At 39.7% G+C, this 17,562-nt stretch overlaps 1 protein-coding gene across 6 annotated transcripts in view; it reads right to left on the reverse strand.

Annotated features, from left to right (window-relative positions):
* CLCN5 (chloride voltage-gated channel 5) overlaps positions 1-17,562 on the reverse strand; it is a 175,016-nt gene that overhangs the window by 22,137 nt on the left and 135,317 nt on the right. The window contains exon 1 of one of the 6 annotated variants that reach the window (XM_019417499.2): positions 9,483-10,482. The exons of 4 other annotated variants lie outside the window; for them this stretch is intronic. In XM_019417499.2, the coding sequence (XP_019273044.1) occupies positions 9,483-9,507 (25 nt within the window). In that variant the 5' untranslated portion in view covers positions 9,508-10,482. Of the gene's footprint in view, positions 1-2,150; positions 2,769-9,482; positions 10,483-17,562 lie in introns of those variants that run through there. One more of the 6 variants, XM_019417500.2, reaches the window with a different exon arrangement.

Here is a 17,562-nt window from a genome sequence, read left to right on the forward strand (position 1 = left end):
GAAATCAAGTCAGACACGTAATCTACTGAGCCACCCAGGTGCCCCTGGACACTAAACATTTTAATACCTCCTTTTTGAGTACCAAAAGGTGAGTCCTTAAACTATCAGATGATTATAGTTAAGTTGTGCTGATAAAGCAATATAATCACCTGGTGGGAACATCCACCACATTCAAAAGTTTCTGTGATCTAGGCACAAAATGATGAGTGTCTTAAGGCAGTATGAATGGAAAGGGACAGATGAGCATGACAGCACAAAGGGAGAAGTGACAGGAGTTGAAGCTTAGTGGGAAAGGATTTATGAAACAAAATGCAGGAGCTTGGAGCCCCTTAGGTATTTCAGTTTCTGTTACGGAAGGGAGACAAAAGGGTCAAAGATCTTTGTAGACAGCACATCAGAAACCATTTTACATTTATAAGGCAGTAGTTCAATTCTAAGAGGTAGCTTTTGCCTGAGTGGGAGTTCCAAAGAAAGCATGCCAGCCTCTTCAAGAGTTAAGCTGGCTAGAATGTACATATTTCCCTTCAACAGGTAGACTTTGATCCCTAATGTAATGGGCTTACAGAAACTTTTACTGAGTATGTCAGAACAGTCTAAGACTTACAAGTAGAGATTTAAAGACCATTGCATGGCTTGGTGATGAAATGTCTATCCCTGATCTTTCAATGGAAGAAACATATCCACTTGCCCAACCACAGTCCTTTATCTGCTTTGCTGTTAGTGCTTCTGTTATAATTACTTATGCAAATGTTTTGTCTTCCTTTCTAGACTGGAAGTTCTTTGAGGGCAGCCCCATATCCAAGTCATTATTGCCTTCTCATGTCTAACACATATCTGAGATTCAATAAATATCAGCGGAATCAAGGTTTATTCGCTGAACAGTGGGGATGAGCAAGAAGTATTAAAACTCAGAAGTTGTACACACACAAGGTTACTCAGTACTGCTTGACAAACTTGTTCAAAATATTTCCACCGTCCTCTGGTGAAACAGTATTTCACTATTAAACCCAAAAAGTAGAACAGTATTCAGGAATTTATGCAAATGCACATGAGGAAAAATGCAGAGTAATTCTATCATTTAATGCAACCAGCCAAAGCTCACATTTGCAGCATCAACCTTGGCAGGGACAAAGCTTTACCCAGACTGTTTGGTGATGGATCCCTCTGCAGAGAAGGCCAAAGTAGGTCCAAGCTGCCACCTATTTCCCCACATCTGCATTCCCATCTTCACTCTAAACTCCTACAGACAACTTTAGCACTCTCATAGGGTGAGTGGGAATTAACTCCCAAGCTGTACCTGATTTACAAATCGTTAAGTCTTCCGAATACCTAATTCAGTGCACCTTTTATCGGCAACACACACATTTAAAAGGAAAAGCTCTGCAGAATCTAAATCATATTGAGGGTGGGGGTGGGGCTGGAGTGGAGGAGGTTAACAAGTTAATCTTAAAACCCCTAACCAAAGTCCTTTCCATATCTTCAAGCCTACCTGGCTGTAAAATGGTTGGCTGCTGAATCACCAGCCCAGCATTTCCTATCATGACAGTGGCATACTGATAAAGATTAATGCTGTGTGTTTGAGAGCTTAGACGGAAACAGCCAGCTAGGAAATGAGGGCAGAAAGGAAATAAAGTATGGTGAGAGGGGCAAAAAAAAAAAAAAAAGGAAAAAAAACCCACCAAGCTGTTTCGATTCTCCAGACAAATGCTGACATGAACACAGGACACCGAACAACCAGAAATTTACTTTTTAAAGCAGGTTAATGCTCCAAATGAATTTGCTCTGGTTTAAGGGCTCTCCTTTCAGGAGTAATTTAAAAAGGATTTTGTGAAACTGATTTTTAAAAGCATCCAATAGCTATATAATGTTACACTGTATAGCAAATGAGGCCCCCAGCTCTAAGGATATTAAGACAAAATGAAGATCTGCAACAGCTTCCTAACAGGAAAGAAAGAATCCTATTACATCACTAGGTAACATGAGCACTGCATCATCCTCCTTTGTAGTCTCCTGTTAGAAACGCAAATTGTCAGGCAGCTCTGAAACAGCAGGCAGTGATTAGAAGCCAACAACAGACTGCTTGTGATTCTCCAGATCCCCTTCTCCCTGGGGTCACACTTCGGTCCTTGGCTGGGCTCAAGTCTGCTTACCTTCAATCACAGCTTTCTTTTTTTCTGCCTCAAGGAAGAAATAACTTTGGCAGCCAGCATTTGGTCATTTAGGTTGAGGAGCTTTTACAGAAGGAGCTCCGGTATGAACTGCTTTAGAAGGGCACTTGCTGCGTTCTCTGCCTTTCACAGGAACAAACGCCACCTAAAGAACCACCAGTGTTCCCCGCGGTCAGAATGTGATGTCACTGGTGGCATCACGTGACCAGACCCTTGGACCAGCTTGGAGAAAGGAAGATTTTTAACCGAGCACAGAAGCCTTAAAGATGTAGTCTCATCTAAACGAATGCCATCAAACTGGGGCAGTCGGATATGTTCACAAAACTGGGGTCCAGACAACTTTGAGTCTTTAGACCTTATTTAGCAGAAAATCCAAGAAGGCAAAGGAGGAATAACTGAAAGCATTTAGAGGGATCCTAAGTAAAAAAGGGAGAGGATCAAATATAGAAAAGGCTTTTTAAAGAAATTGCACTGGATGGCAAAAACACAGAGAAAATCTCAGACGTGTAACACTGAAAGATGCCAGACACGAGAGCACATAACATAATTCTATTCATATAAGTTCAAAACCAGGCAAACCTAAACTATAGCGTGTTATGATACAAATATAAGTTGCTACATTACAAAGAGAAGCAAGAAAATGACAAAAGTAAATACAGTAGCTACCCAGAGGAGAGAAGAGGTCACCATCTGGATAGAGCACATGGTGAAGGTGGGGCTCCTGGAATGCTGGTAATTTTTCTTTATCTGAGCGGTGGTTAACTGAGTGTTCATATTATAATCATTCTTTAAACTGTACACATGTGTTATATGTCTATGTATATATGATAATTACAGAAAATTATGAAATATGGAACTGCATGAGAATGTACTCTACAAGCTCAGCTCTTTAATAGCACGTAGTAATGTAAAACTCAGATTACGGTCCAGAAAAGGAGTTGTTTCGTTATATTAGTTCTCTACCCAGCCAGCAACATCAAATCTGATCTCACTAATCCAAACTGGGGAAAACCAGCTATTTCAGCTGTGAAAATAAACTCACTCTTCTATTTGCATTATTTAAAAGGCTTTCCCTTCCCAGGCCCTATTCCTAAGGCTATTCTTCAGCAGTCCTTAATTAACTGTGCAACAAGGCTGGTCGAATAAAGAATGAAATCACCATCTCTCAACTTCCTTAGTGAATCTGCAGGACAGCCGCTGTTAAACATTAATCCAGTCAGTGTGCTCCAATAATCAGACCGAAATGGAGGGCTTTCAAATGCTGTGATCACTGTCATCAATTCTTAGGGCCCAAAGCATCCTGAAATGTTATTACAACAAAACCTTACAAAATGTGAGGAACTTCATGAAACCTGTATGCTTTCAGTCTGGTCTGTCATTATCATGACATCTCAGTCCCTTGATGAACTAAACTAGCATTAATGAGAAGAATTAAAATGAAGTGGCAACTGATGGTGTTGTGGCAATGAACTACAAAGCTTAAAAATCAAAAGCTATTTGTGGCCCAAGTGTAATTATGTTATAGAGCTGTACTTTTAGACATGTGTGTATATCTTACTCAAAGAGAATTGTATGCCCAAACTCATAAGCCTCCTTCAAAGTCATCCTTTATTTTATTTATTTGTTTGTTTGTTTGTTTGTTTGTTTAAGTAGGCTTCCTGTCCAGCATAGAGCCCAATGCAGGGCTTGAACTCAAGACTCTGAGATAGAGACCTGAGCTGAAATCGAGTCAGACGCATAACCAAGCCATCTAGGCGACCCTCAAAGTCATTCTTTATTAAATAGAATCCTACATATAGTTTCTGAAGGCACCTGCAGAATTCACTTACATTATGTGATAAGATTTACATTATCTTACTAGATTATTTTACACTTCAAGATACTATATGTTTTGGTATTTAAAAAATGTATAGTTCCTCAATGTACAATGACTGGATGGTAGAACTGGTATCATGCTAATAACTGATGTAAGTTCATGTATTTTTCAAATGTTACATCACAGCTTCTAGGGGAGCGACTTTATTATTCCATGTAAATTTATTTCCCTTGAAAACTAGGTTTGGTAGCTATGGTGCAGTCCTTGTACTAAAATGATATTTAATTACAATTCCCTTTTCTGCCAAATTTGTAATTTCTAGCATATGTTTGTTATACAGACTGCCAGGTGTAGGTTCAATTAATATTACTGTGAAAATAAGGTAAAGAAATGCTGACCAGTTTTTAATGCAGCCTATGGTAAAAACACAATAATAGGGTTAACATTTGGTGACAACAGAGTTATCTTTCTGGGACACAGAGCTGATCAGATCATCTTCTGATTTCAAAAGTATCAGTGGCTCCTGCAACAATGTTGTTTTTTTTTAAATTTATTAAAAAAATATTTTTTAATGTTTATTTATGAAAGAGAGAGAGAGAGATGGAGCACGAGCCACAGAGGGGCAGAAAGGGAGGGAGACACCGAATCTGAAGCAGGCTCCAGGCCCTGAGCTGTCAGCACAGAGGATGACATGGGGCTCGAACCCACAAGTGTGAGATCATGACCTGAGCTGAAGTCGGATGCTCAACCAACTGAGCCACCCAGGTGCCCCTGTTGTTTTTTTTTTTATTATTTTAATTACAGTGTAGTTAACATACAGTGTTCTATTCGTTGGTTTTTAAAACTTTCAGTATAGAAAGACCACTTAATGGGCATTTGGCACAAACATAGGCCAGGATTTTTTAAATATCCATCACAATTTTTATAATAGGAAAAATAAAATATTTTAGCATATAATAATAACAATGATATTAAAGCTATTTTAGGTTTCATCAATGAGAGGGATTAAATTGTTTGCACTCTTTCTTTTTAATTTTTATTTATTTATTTTTTAACATTTATTTATTTTTGAGACAGGGAGAGACAGAGCATGAACAGGGGAGGGTCAGAGAGAGGGAGACACAGAATCTGAAACAGGCTCCAGGTTCTGAGCTGTCAGCACAGAGCCCAACGCGGGGCTCGAACTCACGGACCACAAGATCATGACCCAAGCCGAAGTCGGCCGCCTAACCGACTGAGCCACCCAGGCGCCCCTGTTTGCACTCTTTCATGGAGGTATCCATATCTGACTGGATGACAAACAGCTTAAATTGTGGGTCATATGCCACATCCAGTTGGTTTCTTTTCATGGCATTTTTTTTTAACTTACTAGAAAGAAATAGTAAATTCATAAAACTTCATTGTCAAGAATGGCAGCAGAGATTATCCCATTCAGGACCAACTAGTGAGGTACAAAGACAGCAACAAGATGCAAAAAGGCTTTTCAAAACCAGTGTATTAAGAGTTAAGCTTCTGGTGTGTAAATTCTCTGCCAAGGAAGGAAGAGTGAAATTGAACAAGGATGCAACATGTCATATTGAGGTACTTAAGTAAGTCTAGAGTTTTGCCTCCATACCAAAAAAAAAAAAAAAAAAGATAAAGATAAAACTTAACTTGAGTAAGTTTTGAAGGCATCATGTGCTCTAAGTTAAATATAAAACAATTTAATACTCTGATAGGAAAATGATTCAAGTTAAAGTACAATTAGATCTCAATTTGAATAATTTTTTAAAAGCCCCCAAAGGGTAATTTGCACTGCTTGAGTCTGGGGAAAATACCCAGAAAACCAGTCAGAAAAAAGTCAATGTTTAAACACCTCTCCCCATAGGTTACACTTAGGTCTAAAAACTTAACAATGGGTCTTTAGAAGCACACTGCTTGGATGAGGAGGCATAATAAATGAATGCATTTAGCTCATTTCCCTTTATGGAAACTACTGTACAGTTGTTTTTTTTTTTTTTTCTAAAACTCACATGACGCTTAAAACTAGGCAACCCCTTAAAAAACAAGAAAAGAAATTCCAATTTGAGAATAATGTTTGTTTCAACCCCTAACCAATATGCCATTAGAAATTTACCTGGGGGGCTTAACAGTAACCGATTAAGTGAAGGAGTTAAACACTAACAAAAACACAAGGGGAAAGAGGATAGAAACCTCGTGCACAGACCCTGAAATACTGCTTTCGTAGTAGCGCAGCTGCAGGAGGGCGCACTTATTGTGCCTAAAGAAAGTGGCCTAAAGAAAGAAACACTCAAAGAAATGAGGCAAGGCTGTTGGTACGTATCACAGGACCCGAAAATAGTCCAATTTTTTTAAAAATGTATTTCAGTTTTTACAGGGAGAAGTTGTATCTTTGCAAGGCTGAAAGGACATCTACAAGAACTTCAACACTCTACCTAGCATACATCAGCAGATATTCATCCTGCGGTTTTTTTAAATTTTACCTTCATTCAACAGCAAGTACTAAGAGCCTAATGTATGCCTTTTCTTACTTCCATACCTGCACCCTCTACCCTTTCTTGTATTGGTTCATCCATTCTAGATCTCCCAGAGAGTTATGAACACTTACACATTACATTCATCTCTATGTTTGAGACGACATTACAGCTGAAACCCCAATAATTAGTCAACATTTTTAGGACCTTTCTATGAACTTGTGCCTCCATTTTGCTTCTATTTTGCTTTCAAACTTACTCAAACCCAGTGGCTGAAAAGCAAATGTTGGTGGGGCAGCTCTCCCATCTAAGCCCTGGGAAGTACCGCAGGACAATGCTATGCTTTAAAATACTGTCTTAGCTTGGTCTCTGGGACACATGTTCAAGGAAACTATCCATTGGTACACATCTGTACAGCCATATTGGTTGTTAAATACTGAAATGCTTCCAGAGCTATAGATAAATAACTCCTTTTTCCTGAGGCCTCTTCTCCCTGCCAACCATCCCCTAGAAGCTCCTGAATGTTCCCCTGATCCAGCAGCTGAAACATCAGGATGCTGCAGGATACTGCCAAGCACTGCATCACACATCCAATATCAATTGTCAGTGCCTGTGTTGTTTTGCACACATTTCATTTAAGGACTGACTGCTTTGGTTTCTGTTTGCAGAAAGAAAGACAACTTAAAATTGTCTAAGAAGTAGGAAGGACAACTAAGAGGAACCTCTCTATCTCAACTCTGCTGAAAGCTAGACAGTATGAGGTGTGGTGAGAGATGCAGGTAATAGGACTGCAAAAACTGCAAATCTACAAAACTAAGTTTGAGGATTCTGAGAAGTATACAGGAAGATGGGGCATGGCAGCAAGGGATAGGGAAAAAGACTTAAGAGCCAAGCATGAATCTAGATTCTAAGATCACCTTTGGACTCGTTTCCCAATGGATACAGCTCTATCCCCACTGGGTTGTAGACATTTGCTTTGGGGTGTCCCTTTTATGCCTCCTACTCCCAGCATCTGCTCTAATCTGGGAGTTCTGAATGCAACCCACCTTCTTTACCACTGGAACCAGGGTGCTAACTACCAGACATAACAAAAGTTAGGAAAAATAGCATGTGGATTATGGCTTGGTATCTACAGACTCTCGCTGGACTAGAATGCCACTAAAATCAATGTAGAACTGGAAATAGAGGGGCTGGATTTGACAAAGTTGCTGAGGGGGTTGTCTATATAAAGAAAACATCCCTCAGCTCCATTACTCACTCTTCACTCCTTCCTTCTCAAATTTACACATTTATGGGATTGACAAAAGGACTGGGGAATGTAATGGGTAGGGAGACACTGCCCTAAAATGCATAACCTGCGGGGTGGCACAATCCTGTGTAATAACTTGTAATTATTGTTCCATAAGCAGCAGTTCTCCAGTTCTCTACTGAGTCTGCATTGGTTTCTACCTATTAATCTCCAAAAGGAAGTTGGGGACAAGAGATTAGCAATTATTCTTTGGCAGGGTCAAAAGCTTCAAGAAGAAATACCAATTAGGAGATTTGTCTTGGACTCATGGAAATAATGTGATGTCATGGACAGAAATAATGAGTTAGATATATAAAATCTAGGAACTGCTCTCAAAGAAACACTGGTACCTGTACACTAATGTATGTGTGTTATTCACTGCAGCACTGTTAGTAGTAGTGAAAACCTGGCAACAGTGAAGGAGTCTGGTAATGGGGGAATAGCTCATGGGAAGGAGTAAACTGATGTGTACTGAAATAGCAAAGTCTCTCAAACACATTATGTGAAAAAAGTCACAGAATCATTAAGTAGATTTTTTTTAAATTGTGTGCCTATGTGTTAACTGGATAGAAAAAGCATTGACAGGGTCACATTGAATTAGTTTGAGGGGTTATCTCTGGAATGCTTAGTATAGGGGAGCCTTTCACATTTTATATACACGTGTGTTGTTGGAATCTTCAATAGTGAGGCGTATCTCTGTGTTACATAGTGATGGCTAAAAAGAAAAAGAATGAGAACACAGCCAGAAGAGTAGAGACCGGACATTGCAAAGGGTAAACTTTCATTCTGAGAGGCAGATCACTGGAGTATTTAGAAACAAAGCAGGTGACAGTTTCTGGAGAACACCAGGAGGAAAACACCGCGAGGAAGATGGCTTACAAAGTTGTTAAATGAAAGACAATGCAAAGAAAGTCTTTGCCATCAGCCCTGTTGTCCAGCAGTGAGAAGGTACAGATTCTAACCCTACTCCACAAATCACTAGTTGTATCACCTTGGGCAATTGCCTTAATCTCTGTGGGTTTCAGGTTTCAGGTTCTCTGTAAAATGAGGGAAGATTAGCAAGTATGATTTTTAAGGTCCCTTCCAACTCTGATACTCTATCATTTTAGCAATGATTTTTTTTGTCACTCATACATTGTACTGAATGACTTTTGAGAACACTTCTTAAGTTTTGAGGAATTCCAAATGGTATTTTGATTTCATTCTTCTGGCAGGATCATAAAATGGCACTACAATCCCTAGAAAAGAAAGAGTCAGCTCACCTGTGAAGTATACTACAACCTGGGACCCATCACTTCTGGCATATGGCTAACTATAGCTTTACCAACGTGGCCACAGTATTTGTGGAGTATCTGCTAGCCACAGACCCCCAAAACACTCCTAAGACGTTACAGCAACCCTTTACCCCATGCTATAAATCAGAACAAAGTAAGGTTAAAAATAATCCACTCTGGATTATAGTACTGCCAAAGGGTCTCTGAATTTTTTTTCCCTTCAAGAGGGGACCAAAGTGGTTTCACTAATTGAGAAAAAGAGGGGGGGGAGCTTTCAGATTCAGCTCTGGCAAGTAAAAAGCTTAGGATCTGTCACTCCCATCCTTAAAACAAGAAAAAAATGGACAAACTGCAAAGTCATGGCCCCTTCTGAGAACTAAGGTTGTAGGGGAAACTGCCACCAAAACACCCAAGTCTGAAGAGACAGGTTTCTCCAAAAAAGACACAAAGAGATCTGCTTACCTGAAGTAGAAACCAATGGGAACATAAACTGGCAGGGACACTTGAATGGCAACTTTGAGGAACGGCTGAAATGCTGAGTGTGTAGACTTGCGTGAGCATGAGAAACCTCTGAGGCTTATCCTTCTGTGGGCTCTACCTCCGGGAACCCAACCAAGTTCTCACAGGGAAAATAAGAGAAATATTCCTTCCTGGCTCTGACAAGGGGAGGGGAAGAGTAATCATTGTGAAATACCTCAGAGCTTTCTCTACACCAAAGGCCTATGCTCCAGGGGGAAATACTTTGCCTGAGCCTCATCCCTGCTGGGGGAAGGGCATTCCTTTCACTCCAGCAGACACCACCAGACCAGCCTTCTCATCTCACCCAAAGGAAACAAAAAAGAACAGTCAACAGGGGCCTGGGTTTCCAGGAAATGGATGGTGAATGCTGTGGTCTGAACAGAAGTATGGGGCAGGGAAAACAAAAACTATACCACTGGACTAAACCTTGTGAAGGCACAGCCACAAGATACAGGCCCAGCAGACACCGAGATTTCACAGAAAATTATAAAATGACCTGCTCCCATACCTTACCACCACACCAGTGGCTCCAGTATAATGGCAATAGATGGCAGCTGAGAGAACTACACGCCACAGAATCTCTCTCGACAAGCTGCACTTACAGAAAACTCAGAACCAGGAGGTGAAACCAAAACAAGGACACTACAAAATTTTAACTCTCTGACACAAACAGTTACACTTTAAACAGCCCCAAATTAAACAGCCCAACTCCTAGCCATTTTCCATAAATCCACAATGGAATTAAACTAGAAACCAATCAGAGCAATAGCTGGAAACTGCCCAAATACCTGGAAATTAAACAACGCCCTTCTAAGTAACCCATGGGCCAAAGAAGTCTCAAGACAAATTAAAAACTATTTTGAAGTAAATGAAAATGAAAATATAAGATATCAAAATCTGTAGGATGCAGCCAAAATAGTGCTGAGAGAGAAATTCACAGCATTAAGCACCTATATTAGAAAAGAAGGGTCTAAATAGAAACATCTAGGCCTCACCAAAGATACACAGACGGCAAAGAGTAAATGTAAAAATGCTTAACATCCTATGTCATCAGGGAAGTGCAAATTCAATGAGATACCACTACACACCTATTAGAATGGCTAAAATCTAAAACGCTGACAATACAATCATTCACAATGATCTGGAGGAACAGGAACTCTTCATTCGTTCCTGATGGGAATACAAAATGGCTAACTCAAAAAGATATCTGCACTCTCATGTTCACTGCAGCATTGTTTCTAATAGTCAAGACATAGAAGCAGCCTAAGTGCCCATCGATGATGAATGAATAAAGAAATTGTGGTATATACATACACAATAGAGTATTATTTAGCCATTAAAAATGAGGAAATGTTGCCATTTGTGACAGCATGGATGGACACTGGGGGCATTATGCTAAGTGAAATAAGTCAGACAGAGAAAGACAAATACTTTGTGATCTCACTTACATGTGGAATGTAAAAAAAAAAAAAAAAAAAAAAGAAAGAAAGAAAGAACTCATAGAAAAAGAGATCAGAGGTGTGATTACCAGAGGCAGTGGGTAGGAGGATGGAGAGCAGGAGAAAGGTGGTCACAAAGGTATAAACTTCCAGTTATAAGATAAATAAGATGTAATGTACAACATGATGGACTACCGCTAACAGTTAACATTGCTGTATGATACATAGGACAGTTGTTAAGAGTAAATCCTAAGAGTTCTCATCCCAAGGAGATGTCATTTTCTTTTGATTGTATCTATATGAGATGATGGATTTTAACTAAACCTACTGTGGTAATCATTTCACAGTATACATAAATCAAACCATGATGCTGTAAGCCTTAAACTTGCATAGTGATGTCTACCAATTATCTCTCACTGAAACTGGAGAAAAAAGAACACAGGTATGCAATGAAATTTAAAGGCTACTGAAAAAACAGCTGTCAGGGTCATCAAAAACAAAGGAAGTCTAAGAAGCCATCACAGCCAAGAGGAGACCAAAAACACATAAAGACTAAATGCAATGTGGTATCCTGGATGGGACATTAGGTAAAAACTGTGTATCTGCATAAAGCATGTATTTTAGATAAGACACAAATACTAGTAAATAAATGGGGAGAGATAAAGCGACACAGATTCTAAAATCTGACTAGGTATTTTCCTATCGAGTACCCTAAAGGAAGCCTGTAAAGCCTGTGGACATCATAATAAGCCTCATTTGGAGGCTTCAGCATATAAAACTGGTGTGGTTTATGCACCTCATGGAGCTTTGGATACAGGCCACTTTTTTTTTTCCAGCTCAAAAAGCAGCAGTGACAATTGCTATTCTCCCAGGCTAAGTGTTTAGGCAAGTTATAGCATTATGAGGGTGATAGATCCCAAATTCCCTTTACTTATTCTCCCTGTGCCATCCACACAATTGCTTGAGTCAACTGAAGTGCTGACAGGTTTGCCCATGAGCCAGAGCCCAAGATGTTTTCCATTTCTTTCTGGAGGAATATTATGATCTTTCCTTGCAGCAGGGCAGAACAAATGCAACTGTTTCACAGCTTACTTGATGGATTTCACACACTGCCATTTGTTTCATTTTAAAAGACACTTTTCTAGGGTGCCTGGGTGACTCAGTTGGTTACATGTCCGACTACAGCTCAGGTTGTGATCTTGCAGCTCGTGCGTGGGTTCAAGCCCCGTGTCGTGCTCTGTGCTGATAGCTTGGATCCTGCTTTGGGTTCCGTGTGTCCCTCTCTCTCTGCCCTTCGCCCGCTCACGTTCGCTCGCATGCACTCTCTCTCTCTAAAAATAAACATTAAATTTTTTTTAAAAAAGGTAAATGACATTTTTCCTTCCCTGGGACGTTGGGAGGTTACGCTGAGGCTTGCAGGGGGGACTCAGCCTGCCCTCATACTCCACTGGGCTTTGAAGTCATCTGTGACTCTTCTAGGTTATTCCCCATATCTAATTGGTCCTACCAAGCCCCCTTTTGAAATTCCTCCAAAAGTTATTCCTTCCTCTCCATTCCTTCCTCCAAATATATAAAACTAGACTTTAAATTAAAGGCTGTAACAAGAGATGAAGAAGGGCATTATATAATAATCACAGGGTCTATCCACCAGGAAGAGCTAACTATTATAAATGTCTATGCGCCAAATACCCGAGCCCCCAGATATATAAAACAATTACTCATAAACATAAGCAACCTTATTGATAAGAATGTGGTCATTGCAGGGGACTTTAACACCCCACTTACAGAAATGGATAGATCATCTAGACACACGGTCAATAAAGAAACAAGGGCCCTGAATGATACATTGGATCAGATGGACTTGACAGATATATTTAGAACTCTGTATCCCAAAGCAACAGAATATACTTTCTTCTCGAGTGCACATGGAACATTCTCCAAGATAGATCATATACTGGGTCACAAAACAGCCCTTCATAAGTTTACAAGAATTGAAATTATACCATGCATACTTTCAGACCACAATGCTATGAAGCTTGAAATCAACCACAGGAAAAAGTCTGGAAAACCTCCAAAAGCATGGAGGTTAAAGAACACCCTACTAACGAATGAGTGGGTCAACCAGGCAATTAGAGAAGAAATTAAAATATATATGGAAACAAACGAAAATGAAAATACAACAATCCAAACGCTTTGGGATGCAGCGAAGGCAGTCCTGAGAGGAAAATACATTGCAATCCAGGCCTATCTCAAGAAACAAGAAAAATCCCAAATACAAAATCTAACAGCACACCTAAAGGAAATAGAAGCAGAACAGCAAAGGCAGCCTAAACCCAGCAGAAGAAGAGAAATAATAAAGATCAGAGCAGAAATAAACAATATAGAATCTAAAAAAACTGTAGAGCAGATCAACGAAACCAAGAGTTGGTTTTTTGAAAAAATAAACAAAATTGACAAACCTCTAGCCAGGCTTCTCAAAAAGAAAAGGGAGATGACCCAAATAGATAAAATCATGAATGAAAATGGAATGATTACAACCAATCCCTCAGAGATACAAACAATTATCAGGGAATACTATGAAAAATTATATGCCAGCAAATTGGACAACCTGGAAGAAATGGACAAACTTCTAAACACCCACACTCTTCCAAAACTCAATCAGGAGGAAATAGAAAGCCTGAACAGACCCATAACCAGCGAAGAAATTGAATCGGTTATCAAAAATCTCCCAACAAATAAGAGTCCAGGACCAGATGGCTTCCCAGGGGAGTTCTACCAGACATTTAAAGCAGAGATAATACCTATCCTTCTCAAGCTATTCCAAGAAATAGAAAGGGAAGGAAAACTTCCAGACTCATTCTATGAAGCCAGTATTACTTTGATTCCTAAACCAGACAGAGACCCAGTAAAAAAAGAGAACTACAGGCCAATATCCCTGATGAATATGGATGCAAAAATTCTTAATAAGATACTAGCAAATCGAATTCAACAGCATATAAAAAGAATTATTCACCATGATCAAGTGGGATTCATTCCTGGGATGCAGGGCTGGTTCAACATTCGCAAATCGATCAACGTGATACATCACATTAACAAAAAAAAAGAGAAGAACCATATGATCCTGTCAATCGATGCAGAAAAGGCCTTTGACAAAATCCAGCACCCTTTCTTAATAAAAACCCTTGAGAAAGTCGGGATAGAAGGAACATACTTAAAGATCATAAAGGCCATTTATGAAAAGCCCACAGCTAACATCATCCTCAACGGGGAAAAACTGAGAGCTTTTTCCCTGAGATCAGGAACACGACAGGGATGCCCACTGTCACCGCTGTTGTTTAATATAGTGCTGGAAGTTCTAGCATCAGCAATCAGACAACAAAAGGAAATCAAAGGCATCAAAATTGGCAAAGATGAAGTCAAGCTTTCGCTTTTTGCAGATGACATGATATTATACATGGAAAATCCGATAGACTCCACCAAAAGTCTGCTAGAACTGATACATGAATTCAGCAAAGTTGCAGGATACAAAATCAATGTGCAGAAATCAGTTGCATTCTTATACACTAACAATGAAGCAACAGAAAGACAAATGAAGAAACTGATCCCATTCACAATTGCACCAAGAAGCATAAAATACCTAGGAATAAATCTAACCAAAGATGTAAAAGATCTGTATGCTGAAAACTATAGAAAGCTTATGCAGGTAATTGAAGAAGATATAAAGAAATGGAAAGACATTCCCTGCTCATGGATTGGAAGAATAAATATTGTCAAAATGTCAATACTACCCAAAGCTATCTACACATTCAATGCAATCCCAATCAAAATTGCACCAGCATTCTTCTCGAAACTAGAACAAGCAATCCTAAAATTCATATGGAACCACAAAAGGCCCCGAATAGCCAAAGTGATTTTGAAGAAGAAGACCAAAGCAGGAGGCATCACAATCCCAGACTTTAGCCTCTACTACAAAGCTGTCATCATCAAGACAGCATGGTATTGGCATAAAAACAGACACATAGACCAATGGAATAGAATAGAAACCCCAGAACTAGACCCACAAACGTATGGCCAACTCATCTTTGACAAAGCAGGAAAGAACATCCAATGGAAAAAAGACAGTCTCTTTAACAAATGGTGCTGGGAGAACTGGACAGCAACATGCAGAAGGTTGAAACTAGACCACTTTCTCACACCATTCACAAAAATAAACTCAAAATGGATAAAGGACCTGAATGTGAGACAGGAAACCATCAAAACCTTAGAGGAGAAAGCAGGAAAAAAACCTCTCTGACCTCAGCCGTAGCAATCTCTTACTCGGCACATCCCCAAAGGCAAGGGAATTAAAAGCAAAAGTGAATTACTGGGACCTTATGAAGATAAAAAGCTTCTGCACAGCAAAGGAAACAACCAACAAAACTAAAAGGCAACCAACGGAATGGGAAAAGATATTTGCAAATGACACATCGGACAAAGGGCTAGTATCCAAAATCTATAAAGAGCTCATCAAACTCCACACCCGAAAAACAAATAACCCAGTGAAGAAATGGGCAGAAAACATGAATAGACACTTCTCTAAAGAAGACATCTGGATGGCCAACAGGCACATGAAAAGATGTTCAACGTCGCTCCTTATCAGGGAAATACAAATCAAAACCACACTCAGATACCACCTCACGCCAGTCAGAGTGGCCAAAATGAAGAAATCAGGAGACTATAGATGCTGGAGAGGATGTGGAGAAACGGGAACCCTCTTGCACTGTTGGTGGGAATGCAAATTGGTGCAGCCGCTCTGGAAAGCAGTGTGGAGGTTCCTCAGAAAATTAAAAATAGACCTACCCTATGACCCAGCAATAGCACTGCTAGGAATTTATCCAAGGGATACAGGAGTACTGATGCATAGGGGCACCTGTACCCCAATGTTTATAGCGGCACTCTCAACAATAGCCAAATTATGGAAAGAGCCTAAATGTCCATCAACTGATGAATGGATAAAGAAATTGTGGTTTATATACACAATGGAATACTACGTGGCAATGAGAAAAAATGAAATATGGCCTTTTGTAGCAACATGGATGGAACTGGAGAGTGTGATGCTAAGTGAAATAAGCCATACAGAGAAAGACAGATACCATATGGTTTCACTCTTATGTGGATCCTGAGAAACATAACAGAAACCCATGGGGGAGGGGAAGGGAAAAAAAAAAAAAAAGAGGTTAGAGTGGGAGAGAGCCAAAGCATAAGAGACTGTTAAAAACTGAGAACAAACTGAGGGTTGATGGGGGGTGGGAGGGAGGGCAGGGTGGGAGGGAGGGCAGGGTAGGTGATGGGTATTGAGGAGGGAACCTTTTGGGATGAGCACTGGGTGTTGTATGGAAACCAATTTGACAGTAAATTTCATATATTAAAAAATAAAATAAATAAATAAATAAATAAAAAATAAAGTCTAGTTTGTCTGATATAAGTATGGCTACTCCAGCTTTCTTTTGGCTTCCAGTAGCATGATAAATAGTTCTCCATCCCCTCACTCTCAATCTAAAGGTGTCCTCAGATCTAAAATGAGTCTCTTGTAGACAGCAAATAGATGGGTCTTGTTTTTTTATCCATTCTGATACCCTATGTCTTTTGGTTGGCGCATTTAATCCATTTACATTCAGTGTTATTATAGAAAGATACGGGTTTAGAGTCATTGTGATGTCTGTATGTTTTATGCTTGTAGCGATGTCTCTGGTACTTTGTCTCACAGGATCCCCCTTAGGATCTCTTGTAGGGCTGGTTTAGTGGTGACAAATTTTTGTTTGTTTGGGAAGACCTTTATCTCTCCTTCTATTCTAAATGACAGACTTGCTGGATAAAAGATTCTCGGCTGCATATTTTTTCTGTTCATCACATTGAAGATCTCCTGCCAATCCTTTCTGGCCTGCCAAGTTTCAAAAGAGAGATCGGTCACAAGTCTTATAGGTCTTCCTTCATATGTTAGGGCACGTTTACCTCTTGCTGCTTTCAGAATTTTCTCTTTATCCTTGTATTTTGCCAGTTTCACTATGCTATGTCGTGCAGAAGATCGATTCAAGTGATGTCTGAAAGGAGTTCTCTGTGCCTCTTGGATTTCAATGCCTTTTTCCTTCCCCAGATCAGGGAAGGTCTCAGCTATTATTTCTTCAAGTACCCCTTCAGCACCTTTCCCTCTCTCTTCCTCCTCTGGGATACCAATTATGCGTAGATTATTTCTTTTTAGTGTATCACTTAGTTCTCTAATTTTCCCCTCACACTCCTGGATTTTTTTATCTCTTTTTCTCAGCTCCTCTTTTTCCATAATTTTATCTTCTAGTTCACCTATTCTCTCCTCTGCCTCTTCAAGCCGAGCCATCGTGGATTCCATTTTGTTTTGCAATTCGTTTAAAGCGTTTTTCAACTCCTCGTGACTGTTCCTTAGTCCCTCGATCTTTGTGGCAAGAGATTCTCTGCTGTCCTGTATACTGTTTTCAAGCCCAGCGATTAATTTTATGACTATTATTCTAAATTCACTTTCTGTTATATTATTTAAATCCTTTTTGATCAGTTCATTAGCTGTTGTTATTTCC

The sequence above is a fragment of the Panthera pardus genome, unplaced genomic scaffold (assembly GCF_024362965.1).
Source record: "Panthera pardus isolate Hobbes unplaced genomic scaffold, ASM2436296v1 HiC_scaffold_27, whole genome shotgun sequence".
Taxonomy (NCBI): domain Eukaryota; kingdom Metazoa; phylum Chordata; class Mammalia; order Carnivora; family Felidae; genus Panthera; species Panthera pardus.